The sequence below is a fragment of the Odontesthes bonariensis genome, chromosome 21 (genome assembly GCF_027942865.1).
Source record: "Odontesthes bonariensis isolate fOdoBon6 chromosome 21, fOdoBon6.hap1, whole genome shotgun sequence".
Taxonomy (NCBI): domain Eukaryota; kingdom Metazoa; phylum Chordata; class Actinopteri; order Atheriniformes; family Atherinopsidae; genus Odontesthes; species Odontesthes bonariensis.
The window spans coordinates 33,489,564-33,514,481 of NC_134526.1; the positions used below are offsets into that span (position 1 = coordinate 33,489,564).

Consider the following 24,918-nt stretch of genomic DNA (forward strand, 5'->3'; position numbering starts at 1 on the left):
GAGGAGGTAAGTCATACAAAAATAATGCAATTGGTTTAATCATGGTTAATGTGGTAAAATCTTTTGTGTGATCATGCACACAGTTTCAGACTTTATGCTGCGTTTATAGTAATAAAAGAGCAGGCAGTTAACGATGAAAGCTCACAAGTCTTTATTATTGATGCTGTTGAAATGCAGGAAGTTTTTCGTAGTTCTTATAGATTACATAGATTATAAATCAATATAGGATCAAGCGTGTCATCAAAATGAATGATGGAATACACCCACAAATGAAACAAATCTTAAAGTCACCCACTTAGAAATGAAAAAACAAAACATGAATGGATGGAGTAGGATGGAGTAACTCCACATGCTTTTGAGTCCTCTGATTACCACCTGGCCACTGGTCTGCCAGCACCTCCTGAATCACATTTGTTGCACTTAGCTTAGTAAGTTAGCATTTTGTACCACACTAGCTGACTTGAAAAGTAAAATAGAACTAGTGGATATTTTGAATGCTATTAACTAAATATAAGCTTAAATATTAAGTTCCAAAGCAGCTTTAACTTCTTAACTAGCAAACATTTTAGCACTCAGCTTCTTATTGGTGCTAATAATCATACGTCACTGGAAAACTGGTCATTTTTACACCTCCCAAATCAAAAAGACTTAAAGGGATGGTTCGGAGTAGATTCACCCTAGGGTAATTTGAACCGTGATATCCAGCCAAGTAGCCCACCCGAAGTTTTTCCGATCTTGGCTCAACATCAGCTGAGTTACTGAGTTATCCCGAATAGCTTAGTACAAGCGCTAACGGACTCTGGCAGTATCTCCAAAAATCAACACAAGCCTAATAGTTTCTCTGCTACTAAAGCTGCGTCAACGTCACTTCCTTGATCTGGGACGAGCCCGTTGTTGATAATAATAAACTCCTGAACTATGTGCAAACTTCCAAATGCATCGTTTTGTGAGGACAGACCATATTTGTACTACTGTAGAAGTTTGGTGTCATGGCATGTGATTTTAGTGTGGTAATTTTGGAGATACTGCCAGGGTCCGTTAGCGCTTGTACTAAGCTATTCGGGATAACTCAGTAACTCAGCTGATGTTCAGCCAATATCGGAAAAACTTCGGGTGGGCTACCTGGCTGGATGTCACAGTTCAAATGACCCCAGGGTGAATCTACTCCGAACCATCCCTTGAAAGCATTGCTTAGTCAGTGCAAAGGGCCACTACTGCATAAAAAATCTGACTTGGGACTTTGGTGCTACTGGTGTGGCAGATGGGGTAAGGCTTCTGTTAGAGCCTGTGGGATGAAAATGTCACTAGTTTCTGAAATGGTAAAAGTGATTAGTAAGAGTTTTGTTCAAAAGGCTGTCTGACCAAATGTTCTACAGACCAAAGACTAAACTAAAATAAATGGTATTATATTCAAGGTATGAAAAAAACTGCTTTCCCCGAATGTAACACTGAGAATTAATGCAGGGCATATGATACAGCAATCAAGAAAAAAAATGATTAGGCTAATGCAAAAATGTATGAAGCTTTTTAGTCAGCAATAATATGTACAGCAAAGTATGATAACTAATAGAATCTTAATTTATTCTTTGCAGGATACTGTAGTTCTATATATCAGCAATGTGTAGATGTTTATTGTTAAGATAAGTTGGACTTATGTGGGTCGACTTAATGAGGACGATAAAAATGCTGGTTTGGTTAGCTTTTTGCATACTGTAGTGTTAAAGATGCTCACTGTGGTGAAACTTGTGTTGAACTCTTTGTAACTCTGTCACCTCAAAGGATTCGAAGGATTACTGTGTGGAAGTTTGTGACAAACATTACAGAGCACATTAACAGATAGTCTGCAGTTAGTCCAGGTTTTTCTCAGCATGAAGAATTTGACAATACATCTGCATGGAGAATATGAGGGCCAGGATCTGTTGAGAGAGAAGGAGACATGTCAGCATCAGCGTTTGAGGAAGCAGCCGTAACCAGAGGACACTTTGAACTCTTTTAGTGAATCCTTCAAACTGAAACTGAAAGTCAGGGACACCTGTCACCTCTGGTCATATCTGGACAAAAACAACATGAATTGAGGGAATGCACGTGATGTCATGAGACATGTGGCTGAGTGGTAAAAACAGCTGGCTCAATGACCGACTGGAAAACACAGAAACACGTCACAGAAACTATGCTGAGCAGCTAATGAGCAATCAACCATACCAACAGATTCAGGAAAAAGTCAAGTTGTCTTTTTACAGAAGAGAGACAACTGGAGTCGAGGCCTGGTATATTAGATTTCTGAGGAAACTCTTTATTGTACAATATAATAACAAACCACAGACATAATTATCTATCTAGCATCTCCCATCAATATCCGTGAAGCTGCATCAACCTTTTTAAATTAGATGGAATAAAAGCTTGTGTGAAAGCACTGCTTTCTGTCTGCCTTGTGGCTGAGGGTCAGACATTAGCGAGTCAACACAACTTTAGTGGAACAATAACGTGTCTTTTCCACGAGTGAAATTCTACATAAAGTGACTTAACATTTAAGTTTGCTTTAAAAGTTTATCAAACGTTATTACTGACGTTTTGATGACATATAAGGTGCTTTGGAATCCTAATTCCATTGGTCACACATCAAATGTTTACCAAAGGTATTGCATAATCCATACATCAAATTCTAAATTTGTTTCTATTTTCTAAATACAATTAAGTTGGTCAGTGAAGACACTGAAAATCATTTCTTTGGACTTAAGTCTGTTAAGTAAAGGTTCAAACTAATGAACTAATTACAGATTTAAGTTTTTGTTCCATTATGAAAACATGAAAAGTTTGCATATTTGTATTTTAACACAAATAAAGTCATATGTTGTGTTTAACAGACCCATGTTCAGTCTCACGTTCGAAGCAAATAATTAAATGAAGAAATTTGACAGCATCTTTTGTCCTGATACACATTCTACATCTGAACCTCGGAAAGTATTCTGAACATAAAACAAACTACCTGAAATGAGAGCACACACCACCCTCCCAGATGTATAAATGAACAAAAACCTCTGTGTTTTTAAGCAGGGTTTGCACTTTTTATCAGCCTAACAGGACTGGGAATCAATCGCAAATGTTAAAGATACAAGACTCTCAACTAACCACGTAAAGAGTGATCAGTAGATATTAGAGATTCCTACCTGTACAACACCCATGCACACCCCAAAGACCAGGACGGAGTGAATGTTGTTGAGCAGCCAGCGCCTGGCCTTCTGATAGCAGGGCTGCAGACAGACAGAGGGACAGCAGTGTGAGGGGAGGACAAGCAAAGGAGCTAATCAGAAGGAAAAGCAAAAATCAACAGGTGGAGAGACAAATGAGGAAGAAAATGTTGAAAGAAGAAGAAGTTTGAAATTTAGTTAAAAAAAATATATAGTTTTTCTGTATTAAAGGTGGGGTATGAGATCTTGGAAAAACGGTTCCTGCAAGCTATATTTTTGAAAATACACAACCTTGCCTCTCCCTTCAGCCCACCCCTCGAAACCACGCCTTCAAAACACATGAAGGAGTCACGAGTCTGTGAACGCGCAGGGGGGAGGGGTGAGGGGGGCTGACGGTTGATTGGCGTGTCAGAATCCAATAGAAGTAACTCTCATCATTACTTCTATTGGTCAGACATTTCCTCTTGCTACACCCTCTACAATGGACTAGTAAGTAAGTAAGTAAGTAAAGTTTATTTATATAGCACTTTTCGCAGAAAAGGATTCACAAAGTGCTTCATAGTGAGATCAGAATAAAAAACAAGGAAAAAAAAAACACTGAACACACAGCTACACATACACATCAAAACACAACATCAAACATAAAACAAAATGTCATAAAAAACCTTCACCTTAACTAAAAGTCTGTCTAAACAGCAAGGTCTTCAGCTGCTTTTTAAAAGGCTCCACAGAGTTTAAAGTGCGCAAAGAAAGTGGCAGTGCGTTCCACAGTCTCGGGGCCACTGATTGAAAGGCTCGATCCCCTCTGGTTTTAAAGTGCGTGTGCGGAATGACCAGCAGGCAAGCTCTAAAAGTGAGCACTAGAATTAAACATTAAAAAAAAATTCCAAACATTCTATCTTAGTGGGTGCAATGGGGTCGTGAGGAGGCTTTCAGACAATATGATAAAAAATGCTCCAGAAACATCTCATACCCCACCTTTGAGAGATGAAAAAAATGTGAATTTCCATGGATTTAGGAATCATAGTTTTTGTTCCAACAAAGTGTTAGGTATAGAAAGTTAAATGATGAAATGATGGTTGTGATAATCTGTATAAACAGGGGGGCTGCACGGTGGTGTGGTGGTCAGCACCATCACCTCACAGCAAGAAGGTTCCAGGTTCAAATCCCAGCTGGGGCCTTTCTGTCTGGAGTTGGCATGTTCTCCACGTGTATGCGTGGGTTCTCGCCGGGTACTCTGGCTTTTTCCCACCACATGTTTGGTTAAACTGACCCTAAGAGTGAGTGTGAGCGTAGGTGGTTGTTTGTCTCTGTGTGCCCCTGTGATGGCCTCCAGCTGATCCAAAATGCTGCAGCCAGAGTTCTGATGAGAACTAACAGGAGAGATCATATTTCTCCAGTTTTAGCTTCTCTTCATTGGCTCCCTGTTAAATTCAGAATAGAATTTAAGATTCTTCTCCTCACATATAAAGCTCTTAATGACCGAGCTCCATCATATCTTAAAGATCTCATTGTAAGATATTTTCCTAACAGAGCACTTTGCTCCCAAACTGCAGGTTTACTTGAGGTTCCCAGAGTTTCTAAAAGTAGAATGGGAGGCAGAGCCTTCAGTTATCAGGCCCCTCTATTGTGGAATAAGCTGCCAGTAAATGTCCGGGAAGCAGACACCCTTTCCACTTTTAAGACCAGGCTTAAAACTTTCCTTTCTGATAAAGCTTATAGTTAGGGATGGCTCAGGTGATCCTGAAACATCCCATAGTTAAGCTGCTATAGGCCCAGCCTGCTGGGGGGCCTCATCTGTCACACCTTTCCTCACTTTGTTCACAAATTTGAGAGCCTTCTGAGCCAAGTTTACTTTATTCTTGAGACAAATTCCAACAAATGATTCTTTCATTTCCCCACACTAGCTACGCTGAAAGAAGCTCCTCAATGTGAAGAAATACAGAAAATCACTAGACGACTTGCACGGAGAATTCTGCCGTCGGTCTTGACAAGTAACTTCAGCCAGTGTCATGTTCCCTTTCACAATATTCTAAAACAGCGCCGCAGGATTTGCAATTGGAACTCATCGATGTGTAAAGCGACTCCTTCTGATGGAGAAGTTCAACTCCTTTAAACTGGATGAGTTTTATGCTTCACTAAACAAAGTTTGGCACAGAGGATGCTGGTGTTGGCTCTATCTACGTGTGTGTAAGCAGATATTTATTGTGAACATCAACAAAGGACACCACAAATCTGAGTTAACTGATGAACACCAAAGATCTGTCTTGAGAATTGGGTCAACCAAACTGACACCAAACTTTGATGCACTGGCAAAAAAGGGTGACCAACAGCACTGTTCCCATGATTCATGTTTTGCTTTTAGTTAATGGCCTTTACATCCCTTCGTCCCTCACTCGTGAACAAGACCCCGAGATACCTGAACTCCTCCACTTGGGGAAGGATCTCATTCCCGACCCGGAGAGGGCATTCCACCCTTTTCCGGCCGAAGACCATGGTCTCGGATTTGGAGGCGCTGATTCTCATCCCAGCCGCTTCACACACGGCTGGGAACCGCTCCAGCTCAAAACTCATATAATTGTAAATTACTATACCACCATTCATTAATTCTTTCACAAACATCCATGGCTCAATTTTCTGTCCTAATCGCTGTGTTGTGTCATGATGAGTGAGGACATTCAGACAATCTCATGCTTTTAGCAGAGATTACCAACCCAAAAAACATAAGCATAGCTGAATTTTCACATGCCAGTTTTATACTACAAAAGCACTTCTAAAAACTTAGCAGCAAACTAACCTCACTCCATCCAGTATCACACTTTTCTGTCCCAACAGAGCAGCAGGATGAAGGCAATGTTCCATTCAGGACTTCATACCAGTCTGTTTTGTTGGTCACACCACAGCATTTGAACTAGAAACAGTAGGTAAAAGTAAAGAGCAGTACAACTCAGTTTCTATTAGGGCTGAACGATATATCGTTATCGTATCTATATCGAGATATGAACATTCAAGAAAGTAATTTCGAAAAAGCAACGATATAAACGATATATTTCCCCGCGCTCGCCCTGCTTATACAGCTCCGGCAGTCACCATAAACATTACTTTTAAGATTGCGCTTGAACGTACCCCACCGCCAGCCAACCACAAAGCTTATTTCACGCTTGCTGTGGATCGACAGCTGAAGCCAACCAATGACAAACATAGGAGGGTGGGAGTGAGGGAGAAGTAGACTGAGACGCACACAGCCACACACATTCACGGGGAATTCACGGCGCAATCAAAACGAAAGAAACAAAAGAAAAGTGACATGAGCGCGGAAGATAATTCGGCCGGTGGCAGTGCAGAATCTTATTTTGTGCCAAAACATAAATCATCCTCCATTATTTGGAGGTATTTTGGATTTAGAAAGGATGATGTCGACCAGAGCGAGGTGTTGTGCAGGTCGTGCTTGGCGAAAATGAATCAATAAAACTGCACTCTTGTTTTATGATGTTTTTATTTTTCTGAAAAATGCTTGGTTTTCACCGAACCCGTAGTCATATCGTATCGTCTCGATATCGAGATATCTGGCATGAATATCGAGATATGAAATTTTGTCCATATCGTTCAGCCCTAGTTTCTATTCATAATTCACCATATTGACACCACTGAGAAGCCAACCTATACAGCTGCAGGAAAGTTTGAACCCTTTTTTAACATGAGGCATACTGATCCACTGAAGATGTCAAACAACTTTGAACTTAAGTAGCATCTTTTTAACATATCAATGAAGTACTATTCTAGGGGTCTAATGGTCTCATAAACAGTGCTTCTGGAATGAGCAAATGCTGTGAATACTTATGTAAATGTTTAATTTTTATTTTTTATTTGTAATTAATTTGCAAAAGTTTTAAACTAACGTTTCCCTTTGTCCTTATGGGGTATCATGTATAGAATTTTGAAATAAAAAAAGATGAATTTAATCTATTTGGGAATAAGACTGTAACAAAGGATATTGTGGAAAAAGTGGAGCGCTGTGAATACTTTCCAGATGCACTGTATGTTTCCATGCTCTGTTTGGTACGGAATGCTCACCATTTTCTGGACATTATCCCAGGAATTTTTCAGTCCAAGTTCTGATGTATACGTTTTCATACCCTCTTTTAATTCAGCTTGTGCTTTTGAATCCATCTGAAAAATGAAAGATACACATTAACTTATTCAAATAATCACTGTCCGTTCATATTCATATCCATACATTATTTGTGGGATGGCTGAGGACTAGGCAGACAGTATACCTTAGCTCACTTGTATATTCATCGCCTGACACGCATAAATAGATAGCCATTCATATTCGTCTTCACAATCCTGATAATTGGGAGTCTCCAATTAACCTGAACCTTACATATCAAGGAACCAAGATACCTCACCAAGGTTAAGGATACCCTCATCCTGGAGCCTCATCTGGGGAAGATTTTTGTCTGCTAGAGAAAGATGGTTTGACCTTGGGCCATGGGTTATGGCCAGGCACAGTCCTAACGACCAGGATGGTAATCCACCTTTTTAAACGGGGGCCAGCACGTTTATTCCAACTACAGGGGAATCGAACTTTCTAGTGTCCCTTGGAAAGTCTAAGCCAGGATGCTAGAGAAGAGTACAGCTGATTGTTGAACCTCTGATTGATGAAGGGTAATGCATTTTCATGTTTTGATAATGGAACATTGGATCAGCACTTGCAAGGACATCAGAAAGTATGTTGGAGTTTGCTCAACCAGTATTTATGTGCTTTGTGGGCTTGCTTGGACTTCTGTAGGCCCCTGTACAACCAGAGTGGGAACTTGATTCGCAGTAAGTCAGACTAATTTGGGGTGGGTGTTGAGCTCCACCAAAGCTGAACTTTGCCATTGATCTGCATTCCAACTCTCATCTATAATCATGAGGCTTCTGTTGTGAGACTGCAAGTAATATTGTGAAATATTGTGATATCCCCCTTGAGCTGTCACCTTATCGTGGTGGGGGGGTTTGCGTGCCCCAATGAGTCTGGGAGCTATGTTGTCTGGGGCTTTACCTACCTCAGACTTTTAAGGTTGCTGTAATTAAACCTTTACTTAAAAAACCTACTCTTGATTCAGAAGTGTTGGCTCATTATAGACCTATATCCAATCTCCCTTTTATGTCTAAAGTTCTTGAAAAAATAGTTGCAGCTCAGCTTTGTGATCATTTACACAGAAATAATCTGTTTGAAGAGTTTCAGTCAGGATTCAGAGTGCATCATAGCACAGAAACTGCACTGCTGAAAGTTACCAATGATCTCCTCTTAGCCTCTGATAGCGGACTTGTGTCTGTGCTTGTTCTGTTGGATCTCAGTGCTGCATTTGATACGGTCGATCACAGTATCTTATTACACAGACTTGAACATGTTATTGGGATTAAAGGAACTGCATTAGGCTGGTTTAAATCATATTTATCTGATAGATTTCAGTTTGTTCTTGTAAATGAAGAATCTTCCTCACACACCAGAGTAAGTCATGGAGTTCCTCAGGGTTCTGTGCTTGGACCGATTCTTTTCACTTTATACATGCTTCCATTAGGTAACATTATTAGACAGCATGGCATAAATTTCCATTGCTATGCTGATGATACTCAGCTGTACTTATCTATAAAACCAGATGAAACCAATAGGTTGGTAAGACTACAAGCATGTCTTAAAGACATAAAGACCTGGATGACTCAGAACTGTCTGCTGCTAAATTCAGACAAAACTGAAGTCGTTATCTTTGGACCTGAGCGTTTCAGGGAGAAATTGTCTAGCTATATAGTTACTCTAGATGGTATTTCCTTGGCTTCTAGTTCTACAGTGAGGAACCTTGGAGTTATTTTTGACCAGAACTTATCATTTGACTCGCATATAAAACAGGTTTCTAGGACTGCCTTCTTTCACCTTCGTAATATTGTTAAAATCAGGAACATCTTGTCTCAGAGTGATGCAGAAAAACTAATTCATGCATTTGTTACTTCAGGATTGGACTGCTGTAATTCTTTATTATTGGGCTGTCCCACATATTCTCTGAAAAGCCTTCAGCTGATCCAAAATGCTGCAGCCAGAGTTCTGATGAGAACTAACAGGAGAGATCATATTTCTCCAGTTTTAGCTTCTCTTCATTGGCTCCCTGTTAAATTCAGAATAGAATTTAAGATTCTTCTCCTTACATATAAAGCTCTTAATGACCGAGCTCCATCATATCTTAAAGATCTCATTGTAAGATATTTTCCTAACAGAGCACTTCGTTCCCAAACTGCAGGTTTACTTGAGGTTCCCAGAGTTTCTAAAAGTAGAATGGGAGGCAGAGCCTTCAGTTATCAGGCCCCTCTATTGTGGAATAAGCTGCCAGTAAATGTCCGGGAAGCAGACACCCTTTCCACTTTTAAGACCAGGCTTAAAACTTTCCTTTTTGATAAAGCTTATAGTTAGGGATGGCTCAGGTGATCCTGAAACATCCCATAGTTAAGCTGCTATAGGCCTAGACTGCTGGGGGGCCTCATCTGACACACCTTTCCTCACTTTACTCTCTTTATGTATATGTGATATTATTATGGTCATTAACTCGTGTTTCCCTGTTCCAACAGATATCCTTTGAATGGTGTTACAGTGCCGCCGTCGCGGTGGCCCCCTGCCCCCCTCCCCCTCCCCCCCCCCTTTTCTGTCTTCTCAAACCCCAGCTGGTCGAGGCGGATGGCCACCCTTCCTGAGTCTGGTTCTGCCAGAGGTTTCTTCCTGTTCAAAGGGAGTCGTTTCTCTCCACAGTCGCCTCAGGCACGCCGCTCAGGCCGGGAGATTGGAGTTTTCAGTGCAATCTGTTGGTTTTCTTAGCTAGGAAATTGTTTTTGAATTGGCTCTATATGAACGAATTGGATTATTTTATGAATTATGATTATTATTAATTAATTGAATTCCAATTGGCTTGAATTGGACTTACTATCTAAGTGCCTTGAGATGACATTTGTTGTATTTGGCGCTATATAAATAAAAATTAATTGAATTGAATTGAATTTAAGCCCCTGGTAGGGTCACCCATGGCAAACAGATCCTAGATGAGGGATCAGACAAAGAACAGCTCACAAGAACCCCTATGATGATTAAAGAAAATGGACACCGTGTTCCCTTGCCCGGATGTGGGTCACCGGGGCCTCCCCCAGGAGCCAGGCCCAGGGGTGGGGCCCGCCGGCGAGCGCCTGGTGGCCGGGTCTGTGCCCGTGGGGCTCGGTCGGGCACAGCCCGAAGGAACGACACGGGTCCCCCTTCCGACAGGCTCACCACCCGTGGGAGGAGCCATGGGGGTCGGGTGCAGTGTGAGCTGGGCGGCAGCCGAAGGCAGGGACCTTGGCGGTCTGATCCTCGGCTACTGAAGCTGGCTCTTGGGACGTGGAACGTCACCTCTCTGCTGGGGAAGGAGCCTGAGCTGGTGCACGAGGCTGAGCGGTTCCGGCTAGATATAGTCGGACTCACCTCGACGCATGGCTTGGGCTCCGGAACCAGCCTCCTCGAGAGGGGTTGGACTCTCTTCCACTCTGGAGTTGCCCGCGGTGAGAGGCGTAGAGCAGGTGTGGGCATACTTATTGCCCCCCGGCTGTGCGCCTGTACATTGGGGTTCACCCCGGTAGACGAGAGGGTAGCCTCCCTCCGCCTTAGGGTGGGGGGACGGGTCCTGACTGTTGTTTGTGCTTATGCACCAAACGGCAGTTCAGAGTACCCACCCTTTTTGGAGTCCCTGGAGGAGGCACTAGAGAGTGCTCCTCCGGGAGACTCCCTCGTCCTGCTGGGGGACTTCAATGCTCACGTGGGCAATGACAGTGAGACCTGGAGGGGCGTGATTGGGAGGAACGCCCCCCCCGATCTGAATCAGAGTGGTGTTTTGTTGTTGGACTTCTGTGCTCGTCACGGACTGTCCATAACGAACACCATGTTCAGGCATAAGGGTGTCCATATGTGCACTTGGCACCAGGACACCCTAGGCCGCAGCTCGATGATCGACTTTGTGGTGGTATCGTCGGACTTGCGGCCGTATGTCCTGGACACGGGTGAAGAGAGGGGCGGAGCTGTCAACTGATCACCACCTGGTGGTGAGTTGGCTCCGCTGGTGGGGGAGGAAGCCGGTCAGACCTGGCAGGCCCAAACGTATTGTGAGGGTCTGTTGGGAACGGCTGGCGGAATCCCCTGTAAGGAGGAGTTTCAACTCCCACCTCCGGCGGAGCTTCAACCATGTCCCGGGGGAGGTGGCGGACATTGAGCCCGAATGGGCCATGTTCCGTGCCTCCATTGTTGAGGCGGCCGACCAGAGCTGTGGCCGTAAGGTGGTCGGTGCCTGTCGACTCTGGAAGCAGCTGATGGGTACCGACAGGCCAAGCGGAACGCAGCCTCGGCGGTTGCTGAGGCAAAAACTCGGGCTTGGGAGGAGTTCGGGGAGGCCATGGAGAACGACTTCCGGACGGCCTCGAGGAGATTCTGGTCCACCATCCAGCGACTCAGGGGGGGGGAAGCGGTGGTTTTCGTCCTGGCCGTGGAACAGTGGACCAGCTCTATACCCTCCGCAGGACCCTGGAGGGAGCATGGGAGTTCGCCCAACCGGTCTACATGTGTTTTGTGGACTTGGAGAAGGCGTTCGACCGTGTCCCTCGGGGACTCTTGTGGGGGGTGCTCCGGGAGTATGGAGTGCCGGACTCCTTGATATGGGCTGTTCAGTCTCTGTATGACCGGTGTCAGAGTTTGGTCCGCATTGCCGGCAGTAAGTCGGACATGTTTCCTGTGAGGGTTGGACTCCGTCAGGGCTGCCCTTTGTCACCGATTCTGTTCATAATTTTTATGGACAGAATTTCTAGGCGCAGCCAGGGCGTTGAGGGGGTCCGGTTTGGCGACCTCAGAATCGGGTCTCTGCTTTTTGCGGACGATTTGGTTCTGTTGGTGTCGTCAGGCCGTGACCTTCAGCTCTCACTGGAGCGGTTCGCAGCCGAGTGTGAAGCGGCTGCGATGACCATCAGCACCTCCAAATCTGAGACCATGGTCTTCGGCCGGAAAAGGGTGGAATGCTCTCTCCGGGTCGGGAATGAGATCCTTCCCCAAGTGGAGGAGTTCAAGTATCTCGGGGTGAGCCAGAAGGCGTAGCTCTCGATTTACCGGTCAGTCTATGTTCCTACCCTCACCTATGGTCACGAGCTGTGGGTAGTGACCGAAAGAACGAGATCGCGAATACAAGCGGCCGAAATGAGTTTCCTCCGCAGGGTGTCTGGGCTCTCCCTTAGAGATAGGGTGAGGAGCTCGGTCATCCGGGAGGGGCTCGGAGTAGAACCGCTGCTCCTCCGCATCGAGAGGAGTCAGATGAGGTGGCTCGGGCATCTGGTGAGAATGCCTCCTGGACGCCTCCCCGGTGAGGTGGTCGGGGACAGGGACGTCTGGGTCTCTTTGCTCAAGCTGCTGCCCTCGCGACCCGATCCCCGGACCAGCGGAAGATAATGGATGGATGGATGGATTGTGATATCTAGAATCGGGATCAGTAGACTTTATTCATCCTCGAAGGGAAACTGAGATATCATATCACCAACAAGAATGGAGTACAGGGTTCCTACAGGTTTCTTCAAGTCAAATTTAAGTCTTTTTAAGACCTTTTTAAGACCATTTATAAAAAAAATAATACCTACCGGCAAAGAAAACCTTTTTTTTTTTTTAATTTGTTCATTTATTTCTCAAACAAATGAAAGTGTGGACTGTGTAAAGCATTGATGAAACATTGCAGCATAGTAGTAGTAAACGCTACAACACCACAGCACAGACACAGACAACAAGCCAAACAGAGGTGTGAAAAATCAAAGAAAATTTCAGCAGACCACAAAAAAGTTTAACTGACACAGTTAAGTTGTTTTTTAACATTGGTTATGTTAGCTAGCTACTTATTCCATGCTGGGAATATGGGGAGTAGAGAGAACTATAAATAATGAAAATCAACTAAAAAAATTTGTCGTTTCGTTGAGGCTCTCATCGAACATAAGAACGGACGGTGATTTGTTTACCTTGGACACCAGTTCCTCTTTAATATGCACAGCTAAACCAAACTTGGCTATGTACGCCGTTTTGTCGGGACCACAAGTGATTGTGGCAGCCATGTCGGAATCGGGGAACATGCATTTAAACAACTCTGAATTACCCTCGTTTCCATTATATGAATGGTGTTTGGCCATTGTGTTAGGAGTCCACAACACCTCTGCTTTCATGGTTGGTGTGGACCCAAAAGCTGTTCGCAGATCTACTCTAGTTGCGGTGACGGTCGTAACTGGAGGGGCTGAACTAGCAGGTGGCTGGTTAACGTTATCTGCTAGCTCAGATACATTAATAGCTAACTGGCTAGCGTTGACCGATTGAAACACCCCGGCGATGGAAGGAGTTTGATCCTTCACTTCGATATTATTCATTTGCTTGGAGGACTTGGCGTGAGACTCTAAAGCCAATTCAAGCCCATGGTACCAAGCTGAATCCTCTTTTTGCACACTGTGCAAAAAGCCTCGTATACATTATTGTCCACTGGTTTTAACCAGTGACAAAATGATTCTTTCTCGCGCCACGCTTCATTACATTTACATTTCCCCATAATCCCAGCAAGAAATGGGAAGCAAGGAAACGCAAACAAATGTTAAAAAACAACATAACAGCGTAAGTTAAACTTTCTTGTTTTCTGCTGAGATTTGCCTTGATTTTTCACGCTTCTGCTTGGCTTGTTGCTGTGGTCTGTGTCAGTGCTGTAGCAATGTGATCGGACCCGGGGCGGAGCGGCAGCGTTGCGTTGCGTTCTCAATGATTGGTTCCGCCACTCTTCATTTAGGCTACGTTATTTAGGCTTTTCAAAATAATAGTAGCCTAGTTGACAAATGAAACGTTTGAGGAGAATGTGATACGGAGAAGTTACTGCACAAATTTTAAGACCCAGATATCAAAATTCAAGACTTTTTCAAGTCTTTTTAATGTATTATTTCCAAATTCATAAATTCAATGCTTTTAAAGGGGAACTCCGGGGCATTTGAAGCGCATTTTCATTGCTAGAGGTTGTCAAATACTGACGGTAGGACACAGACAGGTGCAAATCGGCGCTCCCTGTGCGGAGATTGCGCTGTTTGCGCAGCCTGTCATGCTAACCAAATACGTGGTGGCTAAGGGGCAAGAGCTAAACCTTCCACGTAAACAATATTACTGGGCATGTATTGTTGTAATGTTTTAAATACTTGAACGCAGTTTTTCTAGAGAAGATAATTGTTTTGTACATGGGATTATCGTCCATTGACTCTTTTGGGCTTTCACATGCGCGAGCAAGCAAACAAGAGGTAAGTGACATGCTGTTTATAAAGTTGTTTTGTAACGTCCCCATGCCAGTAATGTGAGAACCATGCATTTGGTTTTGATGGTAAGGCTTGTGACTTTATTGTCGGATGGTTTATAAAGTGGTGTGACGTTTCTGCAGTGTGCAAGTTGTTGTTTTACGTGGAAGGGTTAGCGCTTGCCCCTAGCCACCACGTATTTGGTTAGCATGACAGGCTGCGCAAACACCGCAATCGCAGCACAGGGAGCGCCGATTTGCACCGGTCTGTGTCCTACCGTCAGTATTTGACAACCTCTAGCAATGGAAATGCACTTCAAATGCCCCGGAGTTCCCCTTTAAGACTTTTTAAGACCCCGCGGGAACCCTGGAGTAACAAGATAGATGCAAATAAAAATATAACAATATAAAACACAAACAACATAAAAAAAAACACTGTGGTTACAGCAAGTTGCTGTAGCTCGGATCTTTTTCTGCAAAATATTGATTTTTGAAAGATTTTTCTAAGCTGGTTCTCCTCAAATCTGTGATACTTTTAAAAATCTAATATCACAGTTGTTCTCAAACTTTTTCCCCAGGGTCCCTCTTTTGTCATAAGAAAAATTTTGAAGTCTGCCTAAACTTCCAAATATTGACCAAATCAGGCAGTTTTATTTTATTACAAATTCCTGCAGTGTTTATTTTAAATAAGTCTCAAATTGACTTCAATGCAACTGCAACTTCATGTGTAAAAGTAATAAAATCAAGTGTGGGGTTCCCCAAGGATCCATTTTAGGCCCATTGCTTTTTAATCTGTACACGTTGCCACTTGGGGATGTCATCAGGAAACATGGCATTGGTTTTCACAGCTATGCTGATGATACACAGCTTTACATCGCCGTGTCTCCTGATGACCTAGAAACAAAAAAAAGTATTTCTTACCAACAATTACTTCAGAATTCAGCTGCACATGTGCTGACAAAGACCAGAGGGCGGGGACACATTACACCAGTTTTAAAATCGCTGCATTGGCTCCCCGTGCATTTCAGGATTGATTTTAAGGTTCTTTTAGTTGTTTATAAATGTCTTAATGGTTTTCGGCCTTCTGCTTTTAAATTATGAGCCCTCGCGGACCCTGAGGTCCTCTGGTACCGGCCTTTTAGTTGTTCCTAAAGTTCGAACAAAAACCTATGGTGAGACGTCGTTCCACTATTATGGACCTCATCTGTGGAACAGCCTGCCAGAGAACCTCAGGGCTGCAGAGAATGTTGATGTTTTTAAAAAGAGGCTCAAGGCCTACCTTTTTAGTTTAGTTTACAGCTGAATTTTATTCCATTTATTTATGTTGGTTGTTTTGATTTAGTTTACTTTTACCTATTCATCTATTATTTTGAATATTTGTCTTTTAATTATTTTATTATATACTTATTATATATTTATTTATCCACGTTTTTCCTCATGGGGATCTTCCACACCGGGTACTATGCCTACTTGGTCTGCAGAGTTGTTGCTGTGGGGATCGCCCTGGTTGGGGAAGTTGCAGTGTGGTTGTCAGTGTGTGAGTTTATATATGTATTGATTTTATTATGTAAATTCACTTTGCGCTGCTTTTTGTATAAAGAGTGCTCTATAAATAAAGTTTGATTTGATTTAAACTGTTACAGAAAAATTGTGAAATCACTTGTGCAGGAAGGAGTGGAAAAAATAATGCAGTCTGTTTCTTGTTTTTTTTTTTTTTTTAGTTTTCTTTCCTGTGCAACAGAATTTACTTTTTTTAATAATTTTTTTCCTCATTCGATTCCATTTAAATATCTACTTCTGTAAAGTAATTGTCAATTATTTAGAACAACTGGTCTGCAGTGGCTCTGTAAGTCACATGATTGCAGAAAAGCAAATCTTCTCCCACATCATTGGTATCAATAAATTTGACATACAGTAGGTTATAAATAAATAGGTTATAAATCTATTATTGTCTGTTGCTTCATCAATCTGCAATACAAATGCTTCCTTTGTATCTTGTCATGTATATGTGCGTAAGCGAGAACACATCACACCCACACTCAAATCACTCCACTGGCTTCCCATCGTATCCCGGACCAAATACAAGATTTCCCTGCTAACCCATCAGTGCATCCATGGCAACGCCCCCTCCTACCTCAAGGAACTAATCTCCCTTCAACCATCAACACGCAACCTTCGCTCTTCAAACACCAACCTCCTCAAACCTGTCAAAACTAAACTACGAACTCTGGGCGACCGGGTCTTTTGCTCAGTTGCCCCTGAGCTGTGGAATGCTCTTCCTGCACACCTCAGAGCACCACAGTCAATTGACACTTTTAAAAGAGGACTTAAGACCTACCTTTTTAGTAAAGCCTTTCCATGATTGCTTTGGTTTTACATGTCCTCACGTTTTAATAATTTCTTGATTTCTATTTCCTTAGTTGATATTTGTTTTCTTGCTTTTTTTTTTGTTTGTTTTTCATTTTCTGTAGCACTTTGAGGTTCGGAAGAATGTAAAGTGCATTATAAATAAAATCCATTATTATTATTATTATTATTATTATTATTATTATTATTATTATTATTATTATTATTATTATATCTTTTGATAGGAAATAAATGCACCTTGAAAACTCCTCTCACTGAACTAGTTACTGAACACTCAGGGTTTCATTTTAATGTCTTTAGTGTCACTGTAATCATCATCTGTCAGTTTGCATACACTGTGCTGCTTTAATCTCCACCAGTTGCACTTTTATCTGCTTTTGTTCTGTTTTACTACCAATTGCACAATTTATTACTCTCTTTTTTTGCACAGTTTACTGTTTACTGATGTTCTTTTGCACTCAAGATTTCAATTTCAATTAACAATATAATTAAAATGTCTAAAAAAGGAAAACACGTATACATATTTCTTTCTTGATGGTGAGATCACCTTGTCATGGAAGACGTGTATAACCAACACAAGAGTCACTTCCGTCAGGACCAGGAACAACAAGATCACAAAGAACTGCAGAAGACAGGAGAGCAATAGCAGAATGACATGTTGTATGCAAGATTGGAACATCTAAATATGACATGCATATTTCTTGATGGTCATTTTGTCACTCCTATCATATTTCCCAATATTGGCCACTCTTCAATAAAGACACAAAACGCACCTAAAAAGGGAGTATGTCACACGGTGTTCTTACCATGGACAAAAGGCAGCGCTGCTCCTTTAGGGCGCCGAGGCAACCCAAGAATCCTGTTACCATAGTAATGCCACCTGCGACCAGGAGCAGATTGGCAGCTGAGAGTGATGGAAAGGACAGGGGAAGAGAGGAAAACTCTGCCTGTGTGAAGGACAACCAGACTCCAACCCCAAACAAGCCACATCCTCCTAGCTTTGAAAAAAATGGAAGGTCACGATGAAATTAAAATGTCTTAAACAACATTGGAAATCTAAAATCCTGAGTGAATGCACAAGGTATAATCAGACTGACTTGCTATGCTTTATAAGTCAACCTTAAATAATTTCAGATGCCACACTAAATTACCGGAGGCTTCATAAAAATCTCAAATCTTATTCCATGTATGTATTTTTGATTTTCAATGAAAAGGGGAACTGAATAAAATGACAATTTGGGGATGATTCGTGCAAATACTAACCCAGAAGATGAGATTAAAGACAAACATCAAATATTTGACACAGCATAAACACTTCTGGGAAACTGACATCCTGTAAAGAAAAGAGGGAAAGAAGAGAGCAAAATAACTGTTTAAACAATGTTTCATTTCACCAGCAATATCAGCAGTTTTTTGCGAGAAAGTGTGAATTAAACACTACTTTTTCTTTATTGTTTGGATAACTGACTCAGGAATGGAGTTCAGTATCTGTCAAGGCCTGTAATTATTTTGTTGTTTAAAACACTGGAATTCATCAACTTTACTCCAGCAGCACTTGACTCTCTTGTTGACTGCACTATAGTTTCAATGCGTACAGCACTGGACAATGTTGCCCCTCTGAAAAGGAAGGTAATCAGTCAGAAGAGGTTGGCTCCTTGGTATAATTCACAGCTGCGTGCTTTAAAGCAGACTGCAAGAAAGCTGGAGAGACAGTGGCGTTCCTCTAATTTAGAAGAGTCTCAATTAGTCTGGAAAGATAGTTTAATAACGTATAAGAAAGCCCTTCGTAAAGCTAGAACTGCGTATTATTCATCATTGATAGAAGAGAATAAGAATAATCCCAGGTTTCTTTTCAGCGCTGTAGCCAGTCTGACTAAGAGTCCGAGCTCTGCTGAGCCAGGTATTCCTTTAACTCTCAGCAGTGATGATTTCATGAGCTTCTTTATTAATAAAATTGTTTCTATCAGAGAGAAGATTGATGGAGTCCTTCCCACTATTATCAGTGATGTATCATCAAGTACAGCAGCTTTAGAAGTATCTTTAGAACCTGATTTGTATTTAGACAGCTTCTGTCCAGTTGATCTCTCTGAACTAACAACAGCAATAGTCTCTTCTAAACCATCAACTTGTGTTTTAGACCCAATCCCAACCAGACTGTTCAAGGAGGTTTTCCCATTAATTGACACTTCCATATTGGATTTGATCAATCTGTCTTTGTTGACGTTATTTAAAAGATGCCAGGAATCTGTTGTGCTGTTGGCTGTGATAGCAGTCGACCCTCAAAAGCTTGTGGTTTGAGCTGATGTCAGTCACTAATGAACTATTATTCATACCTACTTTTGTGGTGGCGTGGCTCCTTAAATACAGTGAAAAACCGTAGTTACTTACCGGCCACTTCATTAGTGGCCACTGTCTAATGCAATCCAATCCAATGGTTATGCCATAAATTCTACTTTTACAAAGCTTATACATTTTTTTTGTTAATCTTGAGGGTAATAAATATGGGTCGCAACAAATTGTGTTAATTTTTAACAAATATCGTTGTCTCTCCGTCTCGTTCAAGAGTGAGGTGTATACTGCCATAGCGAAACTGTCAAATCGGACACAAATACGGCACCGGTCTCATCAACGTGACGTCAGTGGTACCCATGAATAGGCCCAGACTGCTGGGGGACCTCCCATGATGCACCTCTCCTCCCTCTGCTCTCTATTCTCCATGTACATATGACATCATTGTTGTCATTAACTTGTGTTTCTCTCTCTCAGCAGGTGTCCCTGGCCTGGTGTTACAGTGTTTGTTGTCCCCTCTTTTCTGTCCTCTCAGCCCCAGCTGGTCCAGGCAGATGGCCGCCCTTCCTGGTTCTGGTTCTGATGGAGGTTTCTTCCTGTTAAAGGAGTTTTTTCTCTCCACAGCAACCTCAGCTCCTGATGACGGATTGCATTGAAGAAAAGCTTCAGTGCAATCTGTTGGTTTCCTTAGCTCTAATTGGCTTTGTATGAATTGGACGACTTTGGAATTTCATTAATTGGATTTGGTTGGATTAGGATTGTATTACAATGAATTGGATTCTAATTGGATTGAATTGGACTGTATCTTTAGAGTACCTTGAGATGACATCCCTTGTAATTTGGTGCTATATAAATAAAATAAAATTGAATAAGATACATAAGATACATTTTCATAACTCCTGTGGACCATTTATAGAATTGTTACTTTTACTTGACTGTATGGAGATCGTATGTCACCATCTCCGTAATCATTTGGAGTTCAAATAGACAATTGGTTTCATATAGTCACATTGATTTAGATTAAATAAACATGACTGGAGCGAGAATGTGAGCAGCCTGTAATAACAATCATTTTTACTTTGGTGGCTTTTCTTACATTTTTTGGTTCAACCTATAAAGTAAAGTAGCTCATGTCTTTTATTATTTTTTATTATTATTTATAGTATATAGCCTCTGTGAAACAAGATGATAGATGAAGCCCCTTTTGCCCTTTTTGTAAAATATTTTTTGAATGCTGTAGTTAATCTGCTGTAGAGGCAGTGTCGTTGGATATTTGTTGCAGCATGATAGTCTTTTCCTCTGTCCATAAAAAATTCTGCCACCGTCTTTCTCTGACATTAAAAAACTTAGAATGACGATTAAGGAAAAGTGTTTAGGATGGGTCAGTTACTTTCCATTTTTGTAATATTCAACTGTACCATCTGATTACGCATGTCTCATCATGTGGTTGAGTACATCGGGATTTTCACTCTAAAAGTCCAGTTTGTCTGAGTCACAATCACCACTGACCCTACACAGGAAGTCAGACAGGAAGGAAGCTCCCTCCCCTACTCAGTCACCCTAATTATACTGCTGAAGGCATTTCCCATAAATTTTGTGAGTCAAAGCAAATCTTACACCGAAGAAAATCAGAAAATTATGATGAAACAATGATTCAAAACATAATGTGTAGTAAATGCCATAAAACACGCCTAACAAATGCTCAGTAAACCTGGTAAAACGTTACTGATTATGAAATAATTTATTAATTAATTATATATACAATTAATCATCAACCTGGAAAATCTAACTGAGAGGCAATGAGAACTAGCTGTGCTATTAAGCAGAGCCCCTTTGTAGGAGTGAACCAGCTGTACTAGTGTACTGAAATGTGAGTAAACTAATAGATTAAAAGCCATCATCCTATTTTCCTGCTGCTTCTCACATGACATCAAGCAAATAATATGTGTGGTTTAATTTTATTTGTCACCTTAATCCATATACACAAACGAGCTACCACCTTTAAACACTCATAGCATAAGCAATTGACACTAATCATAACAAAGCCTTTCTCAGCCTACAGACTCCCATTTAGCAATACGGTGACCCATCTGTGAGATGTACAGGAACAGGACTCATCCACAGAGACCCCCCCCCAAGAACCCCAAGACTTCAAGGATCAGCTACCAATGTCCTGCTATCAGTTTCCACAGGGCAACCCAGAGCTCCTGTGTCCATGTCCCACTGAGTAAAACAATGCTAAATGGGTAGTTTTAATGCTGATAGTTGTGCAAATTAGAAGAAAAAATATGTTTCAAGTCAACTTGTGTATTATTCCATAAACAGTAATCATTACATTTAATAATTTCACCATGCTGAGTTGGAAAAGATTATTTGATCAAAGTGCAGTTTCTGATTATGTTCTAGCTGTGTAGTAAAGCTGTGCTTCAAAGAGACTTTACCTGAAGATGAGTGGCAGTTTGGTCAAGCCTTTTTCAGATCATAGGTCCTCTTCATAAATCTAGACTCTTTGACGCCCAGGTTACTTGGTTCGGTCTCTGGACCAGCCAGAACTTGGAACCAGCTTTACTTGCTTCTCTCCCTTTTCTTCACCAGTAAACTGAGTCTGCCTTCTTTTACTAGTCAAATTCTTGTTTCTTAGATTTAGAAGTAAAATATAATTCCCATTTTTAAGGCTTTCTTCTTAAATTTATGTCCTTTTTTGTGTAGTTTTCTGTTGTTTTCTGTCCCACCCTCTATCTCTTCCCCTCTCTCGTCAATGTTTTCCAGATGTGTGTTTTTGCTTGCCCCTCTCTTTGTCCCTCCCCTTCACCATTTTTTTCACATTACTCGTCCCTCCTCCAGACCTCAGCCTGTCTTACGTCTCCCTTTTTTTCTCTCTTGCTCCAGAAATTTGAGGTCACTCTCTTCTGTCTTCCATTTCACTGATATGTATGTTACATACAGCAGAAGGTCATGCACAGACCACACCAGCAGGCACACTTCCTGTCAACAACTTTTACGTACGCAAATATATGTATACTATATAAAGTTGCTCGTAAGTAGGCGTGGGGGTACTGATGAGCAAACTTTCGGGTAATAATTCCCCTCATTTACGGCGTATTGTGCCAGCCACGATCTCTTTTCAACTGACTTTGTTCATCCTTTCTGCTTTCATTGACTCCAGGGCTGAGGCTAATTTATTTGATCAACAATTAGTGTACAAGTTAGGCACTCCTTTAGTTCCTTCAGAACATCCACATATTATAAGAGCCCTTGATGTAAAAACTTTGGCCTGAATCACTCAGTCCACAGTGCCAGTTAAACTGGTTATCTCGGGTAATCCTTTAGAACACATCATTTTGTTCTTGATTCTTCCTCATCCTCTCCCTTGACTAAGGTTAGCCTTGGCTTAGTTTACACAACCCCGTCATGAACTGGTTAGAGTAGCTTATTTCGAGACTTCAGACTTGACGCTTGTTCCCGATATTTTCCATAATCTGGAGTATAATGAGAATGTGTTTTCTTTCATGCCACACCATCCTTATACCTGCACTATAGATTTGCTTCTTGGGGCTTCTTTGCTCACGAGCAAACTTTATAACTTCTCTTTGAGAACCGGCTCCCAATAGTTCGACTCAGTGGAATCGTTAATCCGCCTGCAAAACAATCCTGTTTATAGGTTCTGCTAACGTCTGACGCATTAGCGCGATGACGTCATGTGCACGCTTCGTATTTTGGCTCAAAATGTTTCCAACATGGCGTCGAGGCAGAAGCGCTCTGTCTCAAAAGTCCCAGATAACACAGGGCTCCCAAGAGGAAGGCTCAGAGGCAGGATCAGAGGCAGGCTCAGAGGGAGGCTCAGAGGCAGGATCAGAGGCAGGCTCAGAGGAAGGCTCAGAGGCAGGATCAGAGGCAGGCTCAGAGGGAGGCTCAGAGGCAGGCTCAGTGAAAGGCTCAGAGAAAGGCTCAGAGGCAGGCTCAGAGGGCAGGCTCAGAGAAAGGCTCAGAGAAAGGCTGAGAGGCAGGCTCAGAGGCAGGCTCAGAGAAAGGATCAGAGGCAGGCTCAGAGAAAGGCTCAGAGGCAGGCTCAGAGGCAGGCTCAGAGGCAGGCTCAGAGGCAGGCTCAGAGGCAGGCTCAGAGGCAGGCTCAGAGGCAGGCTCAGAGGCAGGCTGAGAGGCAGGCTCAGAGGCAGGCTCAGAGAAAGGCTCAGAGGCAGGCTCAGAGGCAGGCTCAGATGCAGGCTGAGAGGCAGGCTCAGAGGCAGGCTCAGAGAAAGGCTCAGATGCAGGCTGAGAGGCAGGCTCAGAGGCAGGCTCAGAGAAAGGCTCAGATGCAGGCTGAGAGGCAGGCTCAGAGAAAGGCTCAGAGAAAGGCTCAGAGGCAGGATCAGAAGCTTTGCATGTTATATTTCTGGATCTAGCAAATGCATTTGGTTCAGTGCCACATAGCCCTATTTGGAAAGCGTTTGAGTATTTTAGAGTGCTTGCAGTAGTTGTTAACTTAGTAAGAGCATATTTTCAGGATGTTAGACTGTGCCTAAGTACAGCAGGTTTCACAACAGGTTGGCAAAGGCTAGAAATAGGCATTATGGCAGGGTGTACGATTTCTCCATTAGCATTTACAATGGCGATGGAGATAATTATTAGAGCTTCCAAGTGGGTTGTAGGAGGAGAGAGACGTCAGGATGGCATGCGCTTTACACCAATTAGAGCATACATGGATGATATGACGTTAGTGACTACAACAGTACCATGTATGAAGAGAATACTGGAGAGACTTAATAAAAAATTCAATTCAATTCAATTAATTTTTATTTATATAGCGCCAAATACAACTTATGTCATCTCAAGGCACTTAAATAGTAAGTCCAATTCAAGCCAATTGGAATTCAATTCATTGTAATCATAATTATTCATAAAATAATCCAATTCGTTCATATAGAGCCAATTCAAAAACAATTTCCTAGCTAAGGAAACCAACAGATTGCACTGAAAACTTTTTCTTTTTCGGTCCAATCTCCCGGCCTGAGCGTGCCTGAGGCGACTGTGGAGAGAAACGACTCCCTTTGAACAGGACGAAACCTCTGGCAGAACCAGACTCAGGAAGGGTGGCCATCCGCCTCCACCAGCTGGGGTTTGAGAAGACAGAAAGGGGGGGGGGGGCACTGTAACACCATTCAAAGGATATCTGTTGGAACAGGGAAACACGAGTTAATGACCACAATAATATCACATATACATAAAGAGAGTAAAGTGAGGAAAGGTGTGACAGATGAGGCCCCCCAGCAGTCTAGGCCTATAGCAGCTTAACTATGGGATGTTTCAGGATTACCTGAGCCATCCCTAACTATAAGCTTTATCAGAAAGGAAAGTTTTAAGCCTGGTCTTAAAAGTGGAAAGGGTGTCTGCTTCCCGGACATTTACTGGCAGCTTATTCCACAATAGAGGGGCCTGATAACTGAAGGCTCTGCCTCCCATTCTACTTTTAGAAACTCTGGGAACCTCAAGTAAACCTGCAGTTTGGGAACGAAGTGCTCTGTTAGGAAAATATCTTACAATGAGATCTTTAAGATATGATGGAGCTCGGTCATTAAGAGCTTTATATGTGAGGAGAAGAATCTTAAATTCTATTCTGAATTTAACAGGGAGCCAATGAAGAGAAGCTAAAACTGGAGAAATATGGTGTAGCAGTCACAGTGCCGTGTGGATTAAGAGTTTTTCAAACTTTGACAAAACCAACATTCCTGTGGGGGATG

At 42.3% G+C, this 24,918-nt stretch overlaps 1 protein-coding gene across 1 annotated transcript; it reads right to left on the bottom strand.

The window, feature by feature from the left end:
* Window positions 1–127: 127 nt before the first annotated feature.
* Window positions 128–21,949, bottom strand: tspan4b (tetraspanin 4b). The gene is made up of 8 exons (XM_075453354.1): window positions 21,622–21,949; window positions 18,155–18,224; window positions 17,698–17,889; window positions 17,439–17,513; window positions 7,263–7,358; window positions 5,986–6,099; window positions 3,168–3,251; window positions 128–1,916 (listed from the first exon to the last, which is right to left on the bottom strand). The coding sequence occupies exons 2-8, from the start codon at window positions 18,221–18,223 to the stop codon at window positions 1,848–1,850; spliced, it is 699 nt and encodes a 232-aa protein (XP_075309469.1). The 5' UTR covers window position 18,224; window positions 21,622–21,949; the 3' UTR covers window positions 128–1,847.
* Window positions 21,950–24,918: the final 2,969 nt, after the last annotated feature.

Coding starts and splice junctions, on each gene's coding strand:
- tspan4b (XM_075453354.1), bottom strand. CDS start 18,223: ATGTCAGTTTCCCAGAAGTGTTTATGCTGTGTCAAATATTTGATGTTT. Junction 6,100..7,262: donor GGGATAATGTCCAGAAAATG/GTGAGCATTCCG, acceptor TACTGTTTCTAG/TTCAAATGCTGTGGTGTGAC. Junction 3,252..5,985: donor GTGATACTGGATGGAGTGAG/GTTAGTTTGCTG, acceptor GTCTGTCTGCAG/CCCTGCTATCAGAAGGCCAG.